The sequence below is a fragment of the Myodes glareolus genome, chromosome 9, assembly GCF_982192425.1.
Source record: "Myodes glareolus chromosome 9, mMyoGla1.1, whole genome shotgun sequence".
Classification (NCBI taxonomy): domain Eukaryota; kingdom Metazoa; phylum Chordata; class Mammalia; order Rodentia; family Cricetidae; genus Myodes; species Myodes glareolus.
In genome coordinates this window covers 25,558,577-25,577,731 of record NC_142034.1, presented here as the reverse complement: position 1 = coordinate 25,577,731, position 19,155 = coordinate 25,558,577, and the positions used below count along the sequence as shown (strand labels likewise).

The 19,155-nt window shown below is 43.9% G+C and overlaps 1 protein-coding gene across 1 annotated transcript in view; it reads right to left on the bottom strand.

Moving 5' to 3' along the window:
• Kpnb1 (karyopherin subunit beta 1) overlaps window positions 1-14,204 on the bottom strand; it is a 28,228-nt gene extending 14,024 nt beyond the window's left edge. The window contains exons 1-10 of the mRNA XM_048450889.3: window positions 13,831-14,204; window positions 13,674-13,732; window positions 11,570-11,752; window positions 7,817-8,017; window positions 6,738-6,890; window positions 4,819-4,878; window positions 4,050-4,139; window positions 3,445-3,555; window positions 1,987-2,088; window positions 975-1,199 (exon numbers count right to left, since the gene is read on the bottom strand). Of these exons, the coding sequence (XP_048306846.1) occupies window positions 975-1,199; window positions 1,987-2,088; window positions 3,445-3,555; window positions 4,050-4,139; window positions 4,819-4,878; window positions 6,738-6,890; window positions 7,817-8,017; window positions 11,570-11,752; window positions 13,674-13,732; window positions 13,831-13,870 (1,224 nt within the window). The 5' untranslated portion in view covers window positions 13,871-14,204. The remainder of the gene's footprint in view (window positions 1-974; window positions 1,200-1,986; window positions 2,089-3,444; window positions 3,556-4,049; window positions 4,140-4,818; window positions 4,879-6,737; window positions 6,891-7,816; window positions 8,018-11,569; window positions 11,753-13,673; window positions 13,733-13,830) is intronic.
• Window positions 14,205-19,155: the final 4,951 nt, after the last annotated feature.

Genomic DNA, 19,155 nt, shown 5'->3' with positions numbered 1-19,155 from the left:
CAGTAGATTCTTTCAGTCTATTAGAAATTATTTTATTCAGGTAGTGACCCCAAAAAGTAATCACAATGGCACCAGCTTCTATCTGGAAAGACTCAGTTCTTTATGCACAAATTTCAATTACAATGAGGTCTTCTATCATTTGTACCAGCAAAATAAACACATTTCCACAAGAAGAATATCATTACATAACTGTCAATTTTGCTCAAAGACTAGAATAATAATAATACTATCACAAAGACTATGGGAATGGTCCTGTAAGCCCCAACATTTGGGTAGCAGAGGCAGGAAGATCTGCAGCAAAGAGCCAGCCTCAACCACATAGTTAATCATTCTCATTTACTTGGAAGGCTGAGTGAAATATGAAGATGCTATGAGAGCTGGAGTTGGAGCTAGCTGTGTCTAGAGGCTTATGCTTGTAACTCCAGCACTCACAAGCCAGTAGTCACCAGTTCAAGGCTAACCCTGGGATATGGGTTGAGACTGTCCCAAAAGTCCAAGATCAACAGAAAAATTTTAAAGCATATTAAAAAGTTGTAAGGCAATCTTCATAGTGATAACTCTAACCTGTTGTCCAAAGAGCACATAAAACAAAGTTGCAATGTCTTGAGGTAAGAGTATTATTGGATAAGAACATATTAAAATCGACCCGTTTCTTGGTCTTCATTTTAAGTTTCTGGGTCACGACTTAATTTTAAGTTAAACATAGTTTACTCTTAATAAGACAGGTGACGATGGTGAGACAGCACAGGCTGGTTTCATTACTATCTAGCTAAGGCCGATGGCCTTGGCCTCCTGACCCATTAGTCTCCACAAGAATGTAGGTTTTAAGTCTGTACTATCTACCAATCAATTATTTGGAAATAGCCTTTGAGGGTGATTACATACAGTTTAGATTAACATTCATGCAAATGCACACAGATATACACTTACACCATTCCATTTTCCAGTCTGAAATTTCCCTAAGCCTTCCTTACCTGTATAACTAATGGTTTGAGCTGATTAGGTTCCGGTCCTTCCAAGATACTGCCAAAAGCCATTACTGCTGCATCCCGGTATCGCCAGTCAGGGTTCTTGATATGTTCTTTAATGAAGGGAAGGACATGCGGCACAATGTCATCTTCACAGCAGGTAGACAGAAGCATGAGGCACACCCCAGCTGCTTTACAAGGGTTCCAGTCATCGTCGTCATCGTTTTCATCCTGGTGAAAGAATGTGACATCAGGTAAGCTTTCTTGTTCCATGAAGTCACTCAAACAGGCTCTCTACATACTTCCAAGCAGCATAAGCAACATAAGAATATGATCATGGTCATGGATCAAATAAAATGAAATGTTTATTTTTTTTAATATTTCTCTAAGCTTGACAACATAGCTTATGTCAACCTAAGAAGCAATCAGATGAAGACACTCCAGTTACATACAAGAAGGATTAACTGGCCAGCCTGGTGGGGTACACCGATGACATTAACACTTGAGGGCTGAAGAAGGAAGACTATCATGAGTTTGAGACTAACCAGGTGTACAAAGATCCTGTGTCTCAAAACACCAGGAGTTGGAAATATAGCTCAGTTGGTAGACTGCTTACAAAGACCTGGGACTGGCTGTCAATATATAAAGCAGACAGGTTAACACATGTCTGCTAACCCTGACCCAACCTCTACACCTGCAGTTTCCTTCTCTTCTCTGAGGCAGAGGGGAGCAGGTCTTATATATGCCAGGCATGCTCCTACTACTACTGAACTATGTCTCATTATCACTTTAGCACTCAGGAAGGCAGAGCGTGTGTGGTTTGTTCATAACCAAGGCATAGAGGATGCTCAGGCACACTCTCTTCACAAATACTCTTTTCACAGACAACTCTGCCTCAGTCCCTGAGTCATCTTCAACAGAACATCAGATGGCTGCCAATGTCCTCCATGGAAACCATTCCACATGGAACCAACCCACCTTAAATAAGGTTTCTCACTCATCCTGTCAAGAGTCTCACCTGTTTAGTAAGTGTCTGTGTGAGGATGGGGACCAGGTACTGTAGTGCTCCCTTGGCATAAAACTTGCTGGTATGCTCGGGGGGCCGTCCTTGTTCTGCTGCCTAACAAGAAACACAAAGTAAGCTGGCTGCAATGAACACTACAGGAACAGTGAGAATTGAAACATATAAGGCTAATGGCAACATTAATTGTGACATCTGGAGACGCTGCTTACACTTTTATCAACCTCAGTGAGATTTACGTAGCGTATCTATGCATTTATCTATGTATTATATACATGTTTATTAAAGACCAAGTCAGCCTTTAGAATTATATTCTTGAACTGGCTATGAAGCTCAGGTGCTAGTGTTTATCTAGGATGCGCAAAGCCCCTAGCTTAATCCTGAACACTGCATAAATCAGGCATTGCAGTGATATGGACTAGAATCCCAGCACTTAGAGATGGGGAAGAGAGGATTAGAAGATAAGGGTCACAGCCAAGGCTATACAAAGAAACACAGAAAGAGGTCAGGGTCATTAATTAATATATTAAAAAAATTTAATTCACATTAATAATCTGATATCTAGGGGTGGGAAGATTAACTCAGTTGGTAAAATGTTTGACTTAGGGTTAGAGAGTTCCAGCTCCAGAACCCACATTAAAAACAAAATGAAACAAAACCAAAAACCTGGGTGTGCTGCTGAGTCTAGTGGTGCATGCTTTAATTATAGGGTTTGGGAGGCAAAGACAAGGGGATATCTATGAGTTCCAGGACAGAAAGAACTACTAGATAGCAAGATCCCGTTCTGAAAACAAAAACAAAACAACAAAAATCCCAACAAAGTATAACTTGCAAACTTATAATCACAGAACTACAGTGTAGAGATAAGTAAATTCTGGTCCAAGTCGCATGAAATAATTTACCTCAAGACACCAAACAAAACCCCCAAACACAAGGTAAATAGTACCTGAGATTGTTCTCTAGTCTCTACATACATAGCAATGCACATTAAAAAAAATAAATAAATAAAATAACAAGTTCCATAAAATCAGGGCATGGGGACGGCTGTGCTGGGACACACTGGCAGTACGGAAGCAGAGCTTAGTGTCAAGATCCCAAGTCTATAAAGATAGCCTTTCCCCATATCGGACTCCTTCTTCAGAGCTGGTAAGTTATCAAGTATGCATCTTAGGCGTGCATTAAGATTTCAAAAAGGAAAACACTTCACTTCAGCAGACACCTCAATAGGCTGACAACCTGCTGCCCCCTTGTGTTCACAGAAGAATTATCAGCATGAGTACCTGAAACTAGTAAAAACATGAGCTGTTTGTCTCAGTACTCAGGCAATCTGAACAGCAGAAAAAAACATTATCCTGTCAGAATGGAAGGCTTCCAGAAGAATGATACCCACAAACAAAATGTGTAAGATCTCGGCAGAACAGCAGCTCTTCTCAAAGAGGCTCACCCCAGGCTCACCTCTGAAGCCTCAATGGCCAAATCCATTTCCTCATCACAGACGTTGGACCAAAATTCTATTCCTTGTAGGGCAACCTCATCAATGTCACTTTTCATTGCTTCAATTGTGATCTTAAAGAAAAAAAAATAAAGAATTAAAAAATATACCTGAGATCACAAGTAAGTATTCAAGCTAAAAATCCTTTTAACTAGACATTCAAGATTTAAAATAAATAGATATAGAAATAAAATTATGAAGTTAATCTGAAATAAACAGGAACAAAAAGAAAAGACTTTCAAGATAAACTTTTAACAACCAAAAATAGTACACATTTTCTTACACCACTGGTAAATTTATCATTTATGGCAAGGCTCACAGCTGTGATCCCAGCTCTTTACGGATTGCTCAGTTTGTGGCCATCCTGAACTACATAGTGAATTACAGACCAACTGGAATTACAGTGTGAAACAAATGTCTCACAAAAATAACAAGCCCTAACACCCATACTCAAGAAATTTTCTTGACTTCATAATACTAAGTTTTAAAAAACCCACAGAATTACAAAATAGCAATTAAAAATGAACCCTGCAACTAGTTACAAGTTCAAATTACATAAAATACTTACTGCAAAAAGGGCAGGACCCATATATGTCTCCATGTACTGGTAATACAATGACATTATCTTCACTAGATTCTGTAAAGCAGCCACTCGTACCTTTTAGGGACAGATTAAACAGTTACTAAGTAACTAGTAGCCTGTACAAGCACACTTAATGAACTAAGAGAACCTAAGCAACATTGTCATTTGGTCCCAATCAATCTGTTCCCTCCCTCTTCTGCTCACTACCTCTTCTCATCCTGTGTCCCACACGGTTTTTTTTTTTTTAAACAATGCCTGGAAAAGTCACAGCAGGGTTAACCTTACTAGTGCTACCTAGACTGAAGATGCTCCTTTCACTAAGGTCAGGGGATTAAATTACAGAATCAGCAATGCCATTACAATATCTACAATGAAAATAGTCACGGGGACGACTCATGGCACTGTATCAGCAAAGGTGATCAAAACCTCCTTCTCACTGGTGCACGAGAAAGAGGCAGGTGGATCTTAGTGAGTTCAAGGCCAGCATGGTCCAGAGTGAGTTCCTGGTTAGTCAGGACTGTTAAACAGAGAAACACTATCTTGAAAAGCAAAACCAAACCAAAACAAACAAACAAAAAAAAATCCTTCTCAATCTTTAAGATAGTAATAGTCTCCACTGTAGAAAAACTTTCATTACTAAGATTAGTCAAACCTTGTTTTAATTCATTGATTCTCTAAATTTCAAACTGAATGATAGAGCCCGCAGTTCCTAGGAATACAGGGAAAGACAATTTTCATAAAGCGACAAACTTACCCTTGTGTCTGGACACTGTGTGGCTTCACAGACCACTTGCATGATAAAGTGCCGCTCGGACTGCAGAAGGTTAAAGAGCATTAGGAATGCATTAAATGCATGCAGGAAGGCTTCAAGACTTTACAAAGAAAATCTTTGTAAAGGCCCTACAACATCTCTGGTACAACTAGCACTCTCCCCTGAAGCAGTAAGGGCTATAAGCAGTTTTCCTCTGGTGTCTTCAGCATGATCCTTCCCTCTAAGGAGGTCTTTAATCTTTTAATTCCCAAGGTGATCTCCCTAAACACGGTATCAGAGAAAGGCAGACAGAAAGATGTAGGTCACAAGGTTTAAACAATAGCTAGTGGAGAGAGACAGAGAGACAGAGATACAGCACGCACACGCAAAAGAGAGAGAACTCAATGTAGAAAACCACTTTCTTCATAGGTAAATTTTAAGATTAGGAGGACATAGTATTACATGCATATAGGCAGAGGGCAAGGGGATCTCTGAGTCTGAAGTTAGCATGCACTATAATGAGTTATAGGTAACCTAGGCAACATAGCGAGACCCTGTTCCCCAAAATAAAAAAATTTAAGAATATTCAGAACATTTGATTTTGTAGACAAAATTTGTTTTCTGTGAATTGACAAATTCACATCAAATGTAGTAAAGAAAGAACAAAAGTGTGAACTTCACTGTTATTCTTCCTAAGTCACCTGTGATCTAAAAGGAAACCCCACTTCTGAACCAATTAAAATTAGTCTGTTCTTCACACCTTTAACCCCGGCACTAGGGAGAAAGGTGGCTCTGAGTTCTAGGACAGTAAGGCCTACACAGTGAAATCTTGTCTCAAATAAATAAATAATAAACCACCCACACACAAATTAGTTTGCTGTGGCATTCCAGATCTTACTCTACTCAAAGGCCAAGAAATGGGGGGGGACTGAGCCAAGGTGTCAACAAATAAAAACCCCAAAAGAGTTTCAGAACATATGGTTAGTAATTCCACTTCTGACTATAAGCTAAAAAGAACTGAAATCAGCTCTCAAAAACATCCACACACACATGTTCACAACAGCACTGTTCACAGTACCCAAAAGGTGGAAGCAGCCCAAAATGATGGCTTGGTATGCAAAATGCAGAACATTCACACGAAGGAAATCTTACCCAGACTTAAAAAGGAAAATTGTCATGCATGAATGAGTCTTGAGGATACTATGCTAAGTTTAAAAAACAAAGAGTCAAACAAGCAAACCCTAGCTACAAAAAGGTATGTATGTCTAGGACGGTGAGAACACAAGTCTGCTGACTATAGAGTTCAACCCCCTGAAAAGCATCCATGTAAAGGTGAAAGGAGAAAACAGATTCTGAAGTTGTCCTCTGCCTGATTCACTGTGTGCCACTCCCACATGGGCAAATGCAGTCGATTCCATTCATGCTTAATCACTAGGCAGGTAGATATACAGTTAGTTCTGCCAGATGAAACACTGTTAAGAACGCTTCTACAGGGGGCTGGAGAGATGGCTCAGAGGTTAAGAGCATTGCCTGCTCTTCCAAAGGTCCTGAGTTCAATTCCCAGCAACCACATGGTGGCTCAGAACCATCTGTAATGGGGTCTGGTGCCCTCTTCTGGCCTGCAGGCATACACACAGACAGAATATTGTATACATAATAAATAAATAAATATTAAAAAAAAAAAAGAACGCTTCTACAGCGACTGAGTAACTGACCTCACACTGAAAAATGGTCACCATAATGAATCTCTGGTCTCATCAACTCGTAGATTTCATGGAGATACTAATAAGAAACTGGAGAAACTAATAAGACTGGAGATGAATGCTTCTAAGCAAGGTAGGACTTTCTAATCTTAAAAATAAACCAACACTCCATTCCTCACCCTCTGACATGTGTCTCTATCATGTGTCGGAGAAACATACCTCTTTGTCAAAGTTTGCTTTGGTGAACTCCAGGGAGTTCAGGAGTGCATTAGTAGCAGCTAACTTCACATTGTTACTAGGCTCCTCTTTCCTCATCCCTTGTATTATGGCAGTCAGAATCTCATTGGATTTATCTTGTAGCTGCTCTGGGTCCTAAAACAGACAGAGAAATACAATGGTCATAACAACACGCTGGTGGCTGATCACCAATCTTTTTAACTATAAAAATCTACCTAAGGGAGTTCCATGACTTTGACCCTTTCTTTTTGACACATTTTCATCTGGGACAGTTCTGCAAATTACACACAAAATACTCCAGAATGGCACAAAACTAAACTGAAACAAACCGAACCCATCATCCCTGACTTCTTAACATGTCTCTGGACACAGGAAGCATTGGCTTTTCCCCTTTCTGTATACACAGAGATGACAGCAGTCTTGTGGCTTTTCCTGCCTGTGACAAACAAAATAAAGCTTTAGTACAGTCAAGGACTTGGGTAAAACATCTAAAGATGTCTAAATTCAGGTCAAATGTTACGTATGGGCCATGTAATAAGCCAATGCTGAACAGATATCAAGAGGAGTAAACCTCATCAGCAACAGTCCAGGAAGGGCTCCATCTAAGACTTCTGTGGCTATAGTGACTGAACCAACCACAGCGAGTGAGGAAACTGGCTTCCAGGCAGTAATTAAAAAGGCACTGCAACAGTCACAGTATCAGAACCCTGAGCCAGCAGGGAGTTCAAGGTCAGCCTGAACTATAAGAGATGTCTCAAAACAACAAAGTATTTCATATGGATTTCCACTCTACATTTGTTCTTTTTATTTTTGCACTGGAGATTATACCTAAGGGTCTCATGAATGCAAGGCTATAACCCAATAGTTCCATTCAGAGTTCATGACCCTCAAGTTTCTTATTTCAGAGCATAACTAGTAATTTGAGAATACAGGTCCAAAGTAAGTATTCCCATAAGCACTACAGCAGGTTGGTATTTCCATCTGATAGATTCCCAGTACCACTCCAGTAACAGGTAAAAGATTCAAAGTATATAAGTTAGAAGCAGTAGGCAAATACTTACTATATCTTGGCAGATGTAACCAATAGCTTCCAATGTGGACTCTTTCATGTGCTCTGTGCTGTTGGGGTTTGTAACATTGGCTACCAGCTGAGGAATGAGTTCTGGCCATTGGTTTACTGGGATCTCTGCACAAGCAATACCAGCTACACATTGCGAAGCAGAACTAGGCCGATAAGTTTCTGTGCCCAAAGTCTGTAAAACCTGGAGGGAGGGGGAGACACACAACAGAATATCAATTTGTAACATTCTTTGAGCATATTTTACATACCATCATGTGCCTGATTTTTGTTCACCTTGCCCCACAAAAAGACTATCAAAACTAGTCTCCAGCCAAATGAACTTCTGATCTCACGTCTCACTTCAAAAACACCTGTCTGAAACTCAAGAGTGAAAAGCAGCACAGATAAGTAAGGCAGGTGCAATGAGGGCAAAATGCATTTTCTGGGCACTTGGTAGTGAAGAGTATTTCACTGACAGGAAGGTGGGGTCATGGAATGTGCAGCTGTGGAGCACCAGGGGAATCTGATTCCCAGTACACTAACCTAATCTGAAGACTCAAGAAAGTGCTTTTCTCACCAATGACATGAACAAGCCAAACCTCCTTTCTGGTCACTGACAACCCAGTACTGACTTATACAAAAAGGCTTAGGGTTGAGTGACACCATCCTTTAAATGTCACTGAAATCTAAAATTCAACTATTACATAACTTGCACACTCAGAGTTCTAAGAGTTCTGTACGCCTAAGAAACAAAATACTGTTCTTAGCAATCACCAAGAAGTAGTTGGTGATGCCAAATGGAGATCCACTTGTCACTAATCATGTCTCTTCGGAAATGGCAGCCACACAGCATTATACAGGGTAATGGCACAGGCTCAGATTAAGAATAAAGCCACAATTTGTCCACAGTTAACCATTATTACCTGATCACCTAATTCAGACCATGAACTCAGTAAGAACCATCAGACCACTAAAAGGCAAACAGTTAACTGTTCCTGGCATGAACAGGACAAAGAAAAGCTGCCAGATATTCAGGCCAGCTCTGCTCACTGGGTCAGGTCATTTAGTGCCCTGCTGCGTAGCTATTAGATAGTATGAACTCTATTTCTCTTACATGGCATATTATCTTTGTCAGCCTCCATCCAATAACAAGTAATTCTGATCTTAAATGAAAGTTTTGCTCTCTAGGAACAGTTGAGTTGGAATTAATGTCAATAAAAACTGTACGTCAAAGATATAAAGTGGCGGACAGCCCAATTCACACTAAAAATCTTAGCACTTAGATGGCTGAGGCAGAAGAATATGAGTACAAGGCCAGCCTGGGGTACACAAAGAGATCCTTTCTTAAAAATCACAAAACAAAATGAAAAAAATAAAAATGAGGTAAACTATCAGGACAGAATGGGAATAATTCAATCTGACTGAAGTCCCAGCCCCAAGTGCAGACGCCCAGCATCAGGGAGAGGAAGGTAAGGTAAGAGGACTACCATGTATGTGGCAGAAGCCAGTCTGGGAACACAGTGTGACAGTCCCAATTCCAAAAGCGCACACCTTTAATTCCAGCACTTGGGAGGCGGAGGCAGGAGGATCTCTGTAAGTTCGAGGCCAGCCTGGTCTATAGAGGTAGTTCCAAAACTGTTTCAGAGTAACAGTCTCAAAATTAAAAACTAAAAAAAGAGAGATTTTTCAATCATAAAATAAATTTCATTATGGGGGCTGGAGAGATGGCTCAGCAGTTAAGAGTATCACCTGTTCTTCCAGAGGTCCTGAGTTTAATTAATTCCCAGCAACCACATGGTGGCTCCCAACCATCTCTAGTGGGATCTGATGGTCCATCTGGCATAAAGTTAGGCATGCCGATAGAGTACTCATGCATAAAATCAATAAATAAATCTTTTTAAAAAAATATTTCATTTATGTCCAACAGCTAAGAGAAAGAGGGTTTCTCTTTCTCTTACTTTCCATACATGGCTGGAAAGATGGCTCAGCCATTAAGAGTGCACACATCACTTACAGAGGATTCAAGTTTGGCTCCTACATTGAGCAGCTCACCAGGACCTATAATTTCAGTGGGATCCAACACCTTTGTCCTTCATAGGCACCTGTGGGTTTGAGGCATGTCTCGTCTACCTTGTAAGTCTGAGGCCAGCTAAGGCTACACAGTGAGACCCTGCCGAAATACAGCACTTTGGAAAAATGTTATTTCTAAGAACAAATAATTTGGACAGAAACATCATTATATACTCCAAGGGAGAGTCAAAATAAGTTACTTTCCTACCGCATGAGTCAAGTAACAGGTACTAGAAAGTGTGACTGGAGAAGGAATGAGGGTCACTACTGGGGAAGCATCAGACTCAAAGGATATTAATCTGCTAAAGCTGGCATCTAAATCCAGCAATTATGATGCCCATAATCTCAACCTATATAAGTATACAAAAATTTCTCTTATATTCATCTTAAATGCCCAGAACAAATTATGGCTGCATAGCTGTTTAATTTAGCCAGTTTCCTTTAGGTAATGCAGGCCATTAATTAACATTATTAATTAAAAGCCAAAAAGGTTTGAATCCTAGGCTTTAGCTAGATCCCGAACCCAACAACAAAGACAACAACAGCAGCAAAACTTACAAAAATGCCATGATGCAAAACAGCAAAGAACACTGTATTTTCATTAAAATTCATCATCTCAACCAGTGTCAAGATCTCAAGGAAGTTTTTCATATTTTGGAACACACCTTAGATCTAAGCAATCAGGAAGCATAGGCAGATAGACTGTGAGTTTGGGGTCACCCTAGTGTACTGAGACCCAGACCCAAAATAAACAAGTAAGTAAATAAATAAATGCACCATTAACGCCATAATCCCATTTGCAACTCTTTACATTTGAAAGACTCAAACATCACTTAATGCTCCCTCCGACATTATATAGGAACTAGCCACCAAAGCTCAACAAGAGCTATCTGATTGTGCTCAGCAATCAATAACACTTCCTGCTCTGTCAAAGGACCTGAGAGTTCAGTTCCCAGCACCCTTGCCTGATGGCTAACAAAGGAAGCTAACTTCAGTTCCAGGGGATGAGACAACCTCTTCTACTGTCCAAAGGCACCCAAACATAAAGACACATAAATAAAAATGATGATATTGAAAAATATCTCTGAAAACCCAAGCATGGTGGAATACACCTGTATCCCAGCATTCAGGATAAAAGTAAAAAGGTAAGAGTTCCCCCTTTTACTATAAATTTAAGGTCAGCTGGTACTTAACACGTGTCTGTCTGTTGCTCTCTCTCTATACACACACTATATACACACATATCAATCAGAGTACAATGTGGTGACACACAAAGTGAAGACAGGAAGACCTGGAATTTGATGCTAGCCTGAGCTACAGGAGACTTTTATGAAAAGAATTCCCAATTTCATTCCAGAGACCCCAAACACATATTGTCTCTTGTGTGCTGCTAAGAGCACCTGAGGCTCTATAGATCCTAGAAGCCTCTATTGCGATATTTAGAAATTTCAGTATTAGTGAAATTTCTTAGGGGGCATTGATTTGCAGCACCAAAACCTGTGTTTCTTCAACACTAACGAGATCCCAAACTGCTGCAGGTCACCTTAGTCAGCTAACCCAACCGACTGGCAGACACCTTTGCCACAGTGAGAGGTTTTAAATGAAGCAGAAAGAGACAGCACTGTCAAGGTCCTATGCCATGCAATGACCAAGACGTTCCTCAGGCGTCACGACAGTTACTCACATAGTTCTTGACTTCCCGTCGAGCATTAGCATCAATAGCAAGCCACCTCTGCTGGTACTGCGCCTTGATATCTGGATCTTTCGATGTCAAAGAGTTCTTGATTTGTAGTCCAGCTGCAACTCTGGCAACTTGACTGTTTCCTGGATTTGCCAGCACTCTGGACAGTTCCACGAGGAACGTGGGCTGTTAAGAAAAGATGAATTTGTCAGTCTCAGAAATCTCAACGTCCCTGTACAGCATTAAATTACTGAGAAACACACACAGAAATTTAGATCAAATCAAAATCTTTCAGGGAACTGGGAAATCTAGATTTAACACTCAAGATTCCCAAACAAAGCAATGTAAAAAGACCCTGCTTTAGCGTAATTCCTGTAAAAACATTACTTACTATACAAAAAAAGATGGTGTCTTCCTACCAAGATTGCACACAAATCTTCTAATAGCTCCCCAGAATTAAAGCAAATTCAACAACCTGATAGTGAGTTATCGTAGGTACAAGTTTCCCTATGTACCTGTAAGAATGCCCAGTACTGCCAATTTGCTTAATGATAGGACATGGGAGGGAGAAAATTGGTGTATACTTTAAAAAATTAAAATCTAGAGCAAAAATAATGCTCAGGGCAGTTTTCTCCTCCTGTACAAGTGACCTTTGTATCAGAAATATATGTAAGCCTCAAACAGATGTCAGGGCCTAGTCCTCTGCAGTCTGATTCTGAGTGTTCAGAAAGATGGATTTAAGTAAAAGTAATAAATAATATTCAGAAACAGTAAAAAAATGAAGATAAAAACAAGACAGGTTGCCAATTAAAGGTATTTTCTATTTAATAGCGAAACATATAAAAGCCCTCTCGTGTTTTGTACTAACAGTGAAACCTCCAAATACTCACTTTATAAGATACAGACGAAAAAGTGACTCTAAAACTTTTAACACACACAAACACACATACACGGGTGGGGGGAGGGGAAGCTCTTAAAAACAGGAGGCAATTTCCAAGGTTTTATTATTTTATATTGTCTCTGAAGAGTATTAGGAGAAAGATAAAGGACTTTTTGAAAATCAGCAAAATATACCACAAGGGGAATTCTCAGTCTACACTAACAAGAAATGTTTGAAGGGGGGTAAGTTAAAAGATAAAAGGTTAAAGTCCCTTACCTAAGTACCAAAAAGAAAAGTGGTTTGTATAAATGGGTCTTGTCACATTAAGGATGCTACTATTTTAACCAAACTGTCACAAAGGTCCACATTTGTTAGGTGATTTTTTAATCACTAACTTTAAGAGACTTTCAATACCAGCTCCCCTTCCCTCTGTTACCCACCCCCAAGAAGGAGAGGGATCGCAAAGAGAATACTTAAATCATTTCCCATTTTCCTACAAAAGGTCAGTCTTTTTTTTTTTTTAATGTACTTCTTAAACGGGGTTACACCTCTGTGATTTCTTCAGAGGATAAGGTCAAATCTCAGGAACGAACATTAGATTCTGGTCAGGATACAGGTCCCTAAGGATGAAATCCCTAATGATCCAAGTCCAAACATAAGATACACGCACGAGTAGCTCAGGAAAGGGATCACCGCGCGAAAGAGGAAAAATAGTGGCAGTGGGTTCGGAGGTGGTCGGGTGCCAGGCGTGGCCATGAGCACAGACCAAGGGAGCTGGGAAAGGGTAGGGCTCTGAGAAGTAGGTGCAGACGGCCACAAGAGCCACGGGACAAGAAGGAAAAGCCGGCTCCAGCCAGTAGAATGCAGGCAGTAGGGCGCAGAGCTTCCACATGGCCCCTAGGCCCGGCTCCCCAACCCCCACCCTTGCTGAACACGCAGCGCCATGCAACCTAACTTCCCTTCCCTCCCTCTTTCTCCCTCCCGCTGCACCGCCGCCCTCAGGCCGCGCGGCGATTGGCCAGCGGTCACCCCGGCGCGCCTCGCCATTGGCCAGTCACAGGGCCCGGGGCGGGACACACCCACCGGCTTCCCGATGGCGGGGTTAGGTTGGACCGGGCGGGGGGGAAGGGGGACGAGATGGGGCGGGGTGGGTTCCTGAGGCCTGGGCCTCCAGGAGGGCGGGAAGGCCCGCACGCAAGGATGGGGACGCGGCGGGGCAGTACGCACCAGGTTCTCTACGGCCGCACGTTCCAGGAACTTCTGCGCCGCTTCCAGCTCCAGCCGATCTGGGGGAGGGAGGAATGGGGAGAGGCAGCGGGGTCAGAGGGGCCACCCCCTCCCCCACCGCAATCACCTCAGCCCGACCCCCGGCCCCGAGTCCTACCCGGAGACACGGTCTTCTCGAGAATGGTGATCAGCTCCATGGCGGAGATGACGGCGGCGGGGACTCCTCCAAAGACGACGGCCCGGCCTCTCGGGCGGCGGCTCCAACTGGGGATGGGGGTTGGGGGTCGGGTGGGAAGGGAGGGTGGGGTGGGGGGCGGGGGTCACCACAAGCCCATTCACCGGCTGCCTCTGGGCAGGCGCTCTGTCTCCCCTTCCTCCCCACTCTCCTTCCTTCCGCCCTCCTGAGGTGCTAGGCGGCAGCAGCTGCTCCTCTGGCGGCGGGGGAGGGACCCCGGGGGCAGCTCAGAGCGCGGCTGGTGCTCAGGCGGCGGAGGGAGAAAGAAGGAAGGGCGGCAGTAAGTGAGAGGCGGATCGCTGGGAGGGAGAGAGATTGAGGGAGGGAAGCGGAGGGATATTCTTGCCGGACCTCTCCGCGGCGGCACCGCGCTGCACGACGATTGGCTGCTGCCGCGGCTGCGCGGAATCCCCAATTGGCTAGAATGTTTGCGTTGAAGGGCCGCCGCGCGCCTATTCGCCCGCGGGCTTCAAGGCCCGGTTGGCTGGGCGGGCAGAGGAGTGGGGAGCGCTCATAGGCCGAGGGGCGGGACATTGGGGTGGGGCAGGTAAGAGTCGCCTGCTGATTGGGCAGGCCTGGTAAAGGCCTTCGGGCTCACACCGGCTGTGCGCGGGGAGGAGGGTGGGCGGAAAGGAAGGCTCGGAGTGCGTCCGATTGGCTGGGGCTCTGGACGTTGATAGGACGGGGCGCCCGACGAAGTGGGGACAGGAGTTCGGGGTCGCGGGGCGTAAAGGCGGGAGTCGTCCGGGCTCTTAAGAGTCCGGCGCGGGGCACGACGGGACGCCTCCTAGAAGGGGCGGAGCTGCGCGCGAGCGGCTCGGACCGGACTCTGCGCAACGCGGTCACTCCCTGGGGTAGAAAAAGGGTTTCGCGGGCCTCGGAGGGGGCGGGGAGGGGGACCGTTAAAGTCCTGCGCCGCGCCCACAGGAAGCTGCTGTAATGGCGAGGTCGGCTGTCTCCCAGCGCTGGGCTGAGCAGGACCATGAGGGCCACGTGGTTTACCTTCCAACGTGCGGATTTGGAAGCTGAAGCCCAGAGGGAGCGTGGAGTGTGTCCAAGGTCACACAGCCGATGGAAGCCTAGGTCGGAGCTGGGTTCAGGCGCGCCTAAATGCCCTTGGAGTCCCTGTCCGGACCTCTGCGGTTACAAAGTTTCGCGGAGGCGCCACCTTAGACCACGCAACAGCTACCATAAACCATTGGTGCTCAAACTTAGATCGAAAAGATGTGTACAGAAGGATATAAAGAACACGTGCGCTGGTTAGGCGTGGCGACACACCTACAATCTCAGTATCCCGAAGGCCGAGGCTGCCTGGGCTACAGTCTGAGATCTTGTATCAAAAAATAAATAAATTCTGGTGCACGCAGTTGATTGACAGTCCCTTCCCTTCCCCACTTGGGCGTCTGGGCTGCAAGTCGGGTTCAGGAGCAGATGGGCCCAGGATTAGTGGCTTGTAGATTTTACTGCCTAGTTTTAATATGTGAAGAAATTCCCTTACACTAGCCACATTTGGGAAACCCAGGAGGATCTAGTGTTTTTCTGGAAAGCACAGGCCGGCTTGGCCAGCTAACCTGTAATTTCTTTGTTGTATTTTTCAATTTGTTTTTTTTTTTGACAGCTTTATATGAATATGTTCTGATTTCTTCACCTTACTTTGATTTTAAGAAAAAATTTGGTTAGCATGCAAGTATAGTTTTGGTGTGGCTTTTTGTTTAATAAAATTGACCTCATGCAGCTCTGGCTGGCCTGGAACTCACTTGGTTGGACGAAGCTGGCCTTGAACTCAGATCCACCTGCTTTTGCCTTCTAAATGCTAAGATCAAAGGTATACGTCACCACACTTGACCAGGAAATAAGTTTTATTGTAATGTTTTTATTTGAATTTATCAGAGTTTTTTGTTTGTTTTTGGTGGTGGTGGATTTATTTGGTTTTTTTGTTTGTTTTACCTCTTTGAGACGGGGTCCCTTTCTGTGGCTGGCCTAATATTCATTGTATTCACTCTTTAGCTCACGCTGTCTTCAGTATTTCTGCCATCCTCAGTCCTGAGTGCTGGGATTACCCCTGCTGCCCTATCTCCACCTTACAAACATGTGGACACACCTACACACAGGTACACATATACCCCTTGCTGGTCCCAAGCCTCCATAACTTGGATTGAGACAAAAGTTGGTCTTTTTATGCTACAGAAATTTAGTATTGCTTTTCTTTTTTTGTTTGTTTGTTTTGTTTTGTTTTTCCCCAAGACAAGGTTTCTCCATAGCTTTGGTACCTGTCCTGGAACTAGCTCTAGTAGGCCAGGCTGGCCTTGAACTCACTGAGATCAGCCTGCCAAGTGCTGGGATTAAAGGCGTGCACCACTACCACCCGGCTTAGAAATTTTGTTTTGCAACAAGAAATGTAGGCCCATCATTCCTCTCACTATACTCTTCACCTAGTTGATTTCCTCTGGCTTCTAAGATTCTGTAACCCTCACCTTTTGCTCTGTATGTATGGCTTTAAATCAGTGAGGGAGAAACTGGGGGTGCCGGTCAGTCAGTTAGATAGACAGTTTGTCTAGTGCTTTAGTATTCCCCGGTAGTTTTTAGTCCACAGGGCTGGGTGCCTCAACAGTGTCAGTGTGGTGCCGAAAACCTGGAGAATTCCTGCATGGCCACTCATCTTCAGTCCATGCTGGAAGGGCAAAGAAGCTGGTTTTAGTGGAAGATGGCGGCAGCAGCAGCCACCTGGTAGATATACTACCCAGCAGAACGTGAAGGCTGGCAGGCAAAATCAGACCTGCTTTCCCCTCTTGGCTACCACTGAAAAGTCTCTTCACTCTGGGGGAAACTGTTCCCCCATCATCAGTTAATCAGTCCAAGATTACCCTCACAAACCTATCCAGAGAGTTTCATTGACCAAGTTGACAGCCAAGTCTAACCATTGCACTAGCGTGAACAGAGCCCAGGGGGCTTTGATCCCCAGCTCTGCATAAACTGGGGGTGGTACTCTTTGCCTGTAATCTCAGCACTTGGAGAGGGAGGCACAGAATGATCAGAAGTTCCAGGTCATCATCAAGACTACATGAGACCCTGAATAAAAATAAATAGGGGCTGCAGAAATGGTTCTGCCTTTCCAGAGGACCCAGGTTCAATTCCCAGCATGCGCATGGGTGTTTCAAACTCTTAACTCCAAATTCAGGTGGTCCCATGCTCTTCTGGCCATTTGAAAATAAGGCTTAGTGAGATGACATCCCTGAGAATCCTTCATTGGTGTTTCTGACACAGGATGATGGCCCATGGTTTGTTTCCAGGAAAGTTTGCTTTCCTGCAGTTTGCTGAGCTCACCTCTGCCTCAGCATCAGACATAATAGAACCAGTCAGAGAAAATGGGTTGTTTTGTTTTTTGAGGCAGGGTTTCCTCTGTGTAGCACTGACTGCCCTGAAACTCACTTTGTAGACCAGGTTAGCCTGGAACTCACCGAGATCCTCCTGCCTCTGCCTCCCAAGTGCTGGGATTTACAGGCATGCGCTACAACCGCCCCGGATGAAAAAATGGATTTTTAAAAGTGCCTAGAATGAGATGTTGGAAGGATAGTAGATTGATATTAAAATTCCCATCAACATCAGATTCTTACTGAAACCAACATGGAATGTGTTTCTGTTGTTGGGCTAAAGTCAGTAATGGTGCTGTCTCATTCCTATCACATGTATTCCTACACTGTTGCATTCGCTACTGCATTGAGTGCTGAGCGCAGACATCAAAAATGCCTGCTTGAGTTCATGTCCCCAGCTCTCCCTCTTCTTAGCCTATGAGATGTACTTTCCTCTTGTAAAATGGCGCTAAGAGGGCTGGAGATGTAGCTTAGCAGGCAGCACTTAGCTGAGCATCCAGAAAGCCAGTTCCATCCCAACATGGAAAAGGGAAGACATTCTGAAAAGTGCTGGTTCTCAGGAATTTGATCTTGGTTTTGTTTTAGAATTATATGCATGCATGAGTGTTTCCTGTGTGTGTATGTATATCATGTGTATGCCTAGTCCCAAAGGAGTCAGAAGTTGTGATTCTCCTAGCCATGGAATGACAGGCATATGCTATTACGTAGGACCCAGGTGGCCTTGGTGACAGGCCCTATTCTTCAGCACACCTCTTCTTACCTAAAAGGATCATTTATTGCCTCTGCTAGCCCCTATAAATGACAAGTTCTAAAAGGCCAGCATCATGTGTCTCACTGTTTAAAGTAGTGCCTGGCATATAGTAGGTTCTCAATGTGCTCAGTGGCTAAAACAGACATAATTAGCATGCATCATATTCATGTGACTCACAAGAAATGACTGATTTTTCAGAGATGCTTTATAGCTTAGCTGTGCTGTCCTTAGCCCATACGAACGGGGATCAAGGTACCTCCCACACTCCTGAGCCTCTCCTTGCCTAGAATTCTCTCCTCGCCCCTTCCCATCATCAATACATTCAACTACACTAGTTGGTAACTCCCCAAATATTGGGGCATTTTAAGTGTAATATGGGAAGGCTCAGTGTGCAAAAGCTCTTGCAGCACAAACATGAGGAACTGAGTTCAGATCTCCATGACCCAGTACAAGCCAGACACAGCCCAAGTGTCTGTAATCCCAGGGCTCCTATGGGGAAGTGGAGAAGATTCAGGGGTACATGGACACAACGACGACAATGGTACATGACAACATACTTTGCCTTCACATGCATGCTATGCATGCACACCAAGATTCACACACGAGTACTCGGGAGGCATAGGCAGGTGGATCTCTGAGTTTGAGAACAGTCTGGTCTACAAAGTGAGTTCCAGGACAGCCAGAGCTACACAGAGAAACCCTGTCTTCAGAAACAAAATTAAAAAAAAAAAAAAAAAAAAAACGAAAAATAACAAGCAAATAACCAATTTTAAATGCCGAGGTGGAAAACTAAGGAGACGGCTCAGGCGCACTTGCTATGTAAACCTGAGGACTTGCATTCTCATCCCAGCGCCCACGGGAAATTGATCATGGCAGTGCACATCTGTAACCCCAGGATTGCAGGCAGAAGACAGGCCAATCTCTGGGGGTTTCCAGCCAGCTAGGCTAGCTAAAGCGGCAAGCTACAGGTTCAGTAAGAGACTCTGTCTCAAAAAATAAGGTGGCTACGAAATTAAGGAAGACATCCTGATACCGAGCTCTGGCCTCCACCTGTGCCAACATGGGTAAGCACACCTGATTCACACGCACACAGTCACACACACGCAAAGGGTAGTGGATAAATCG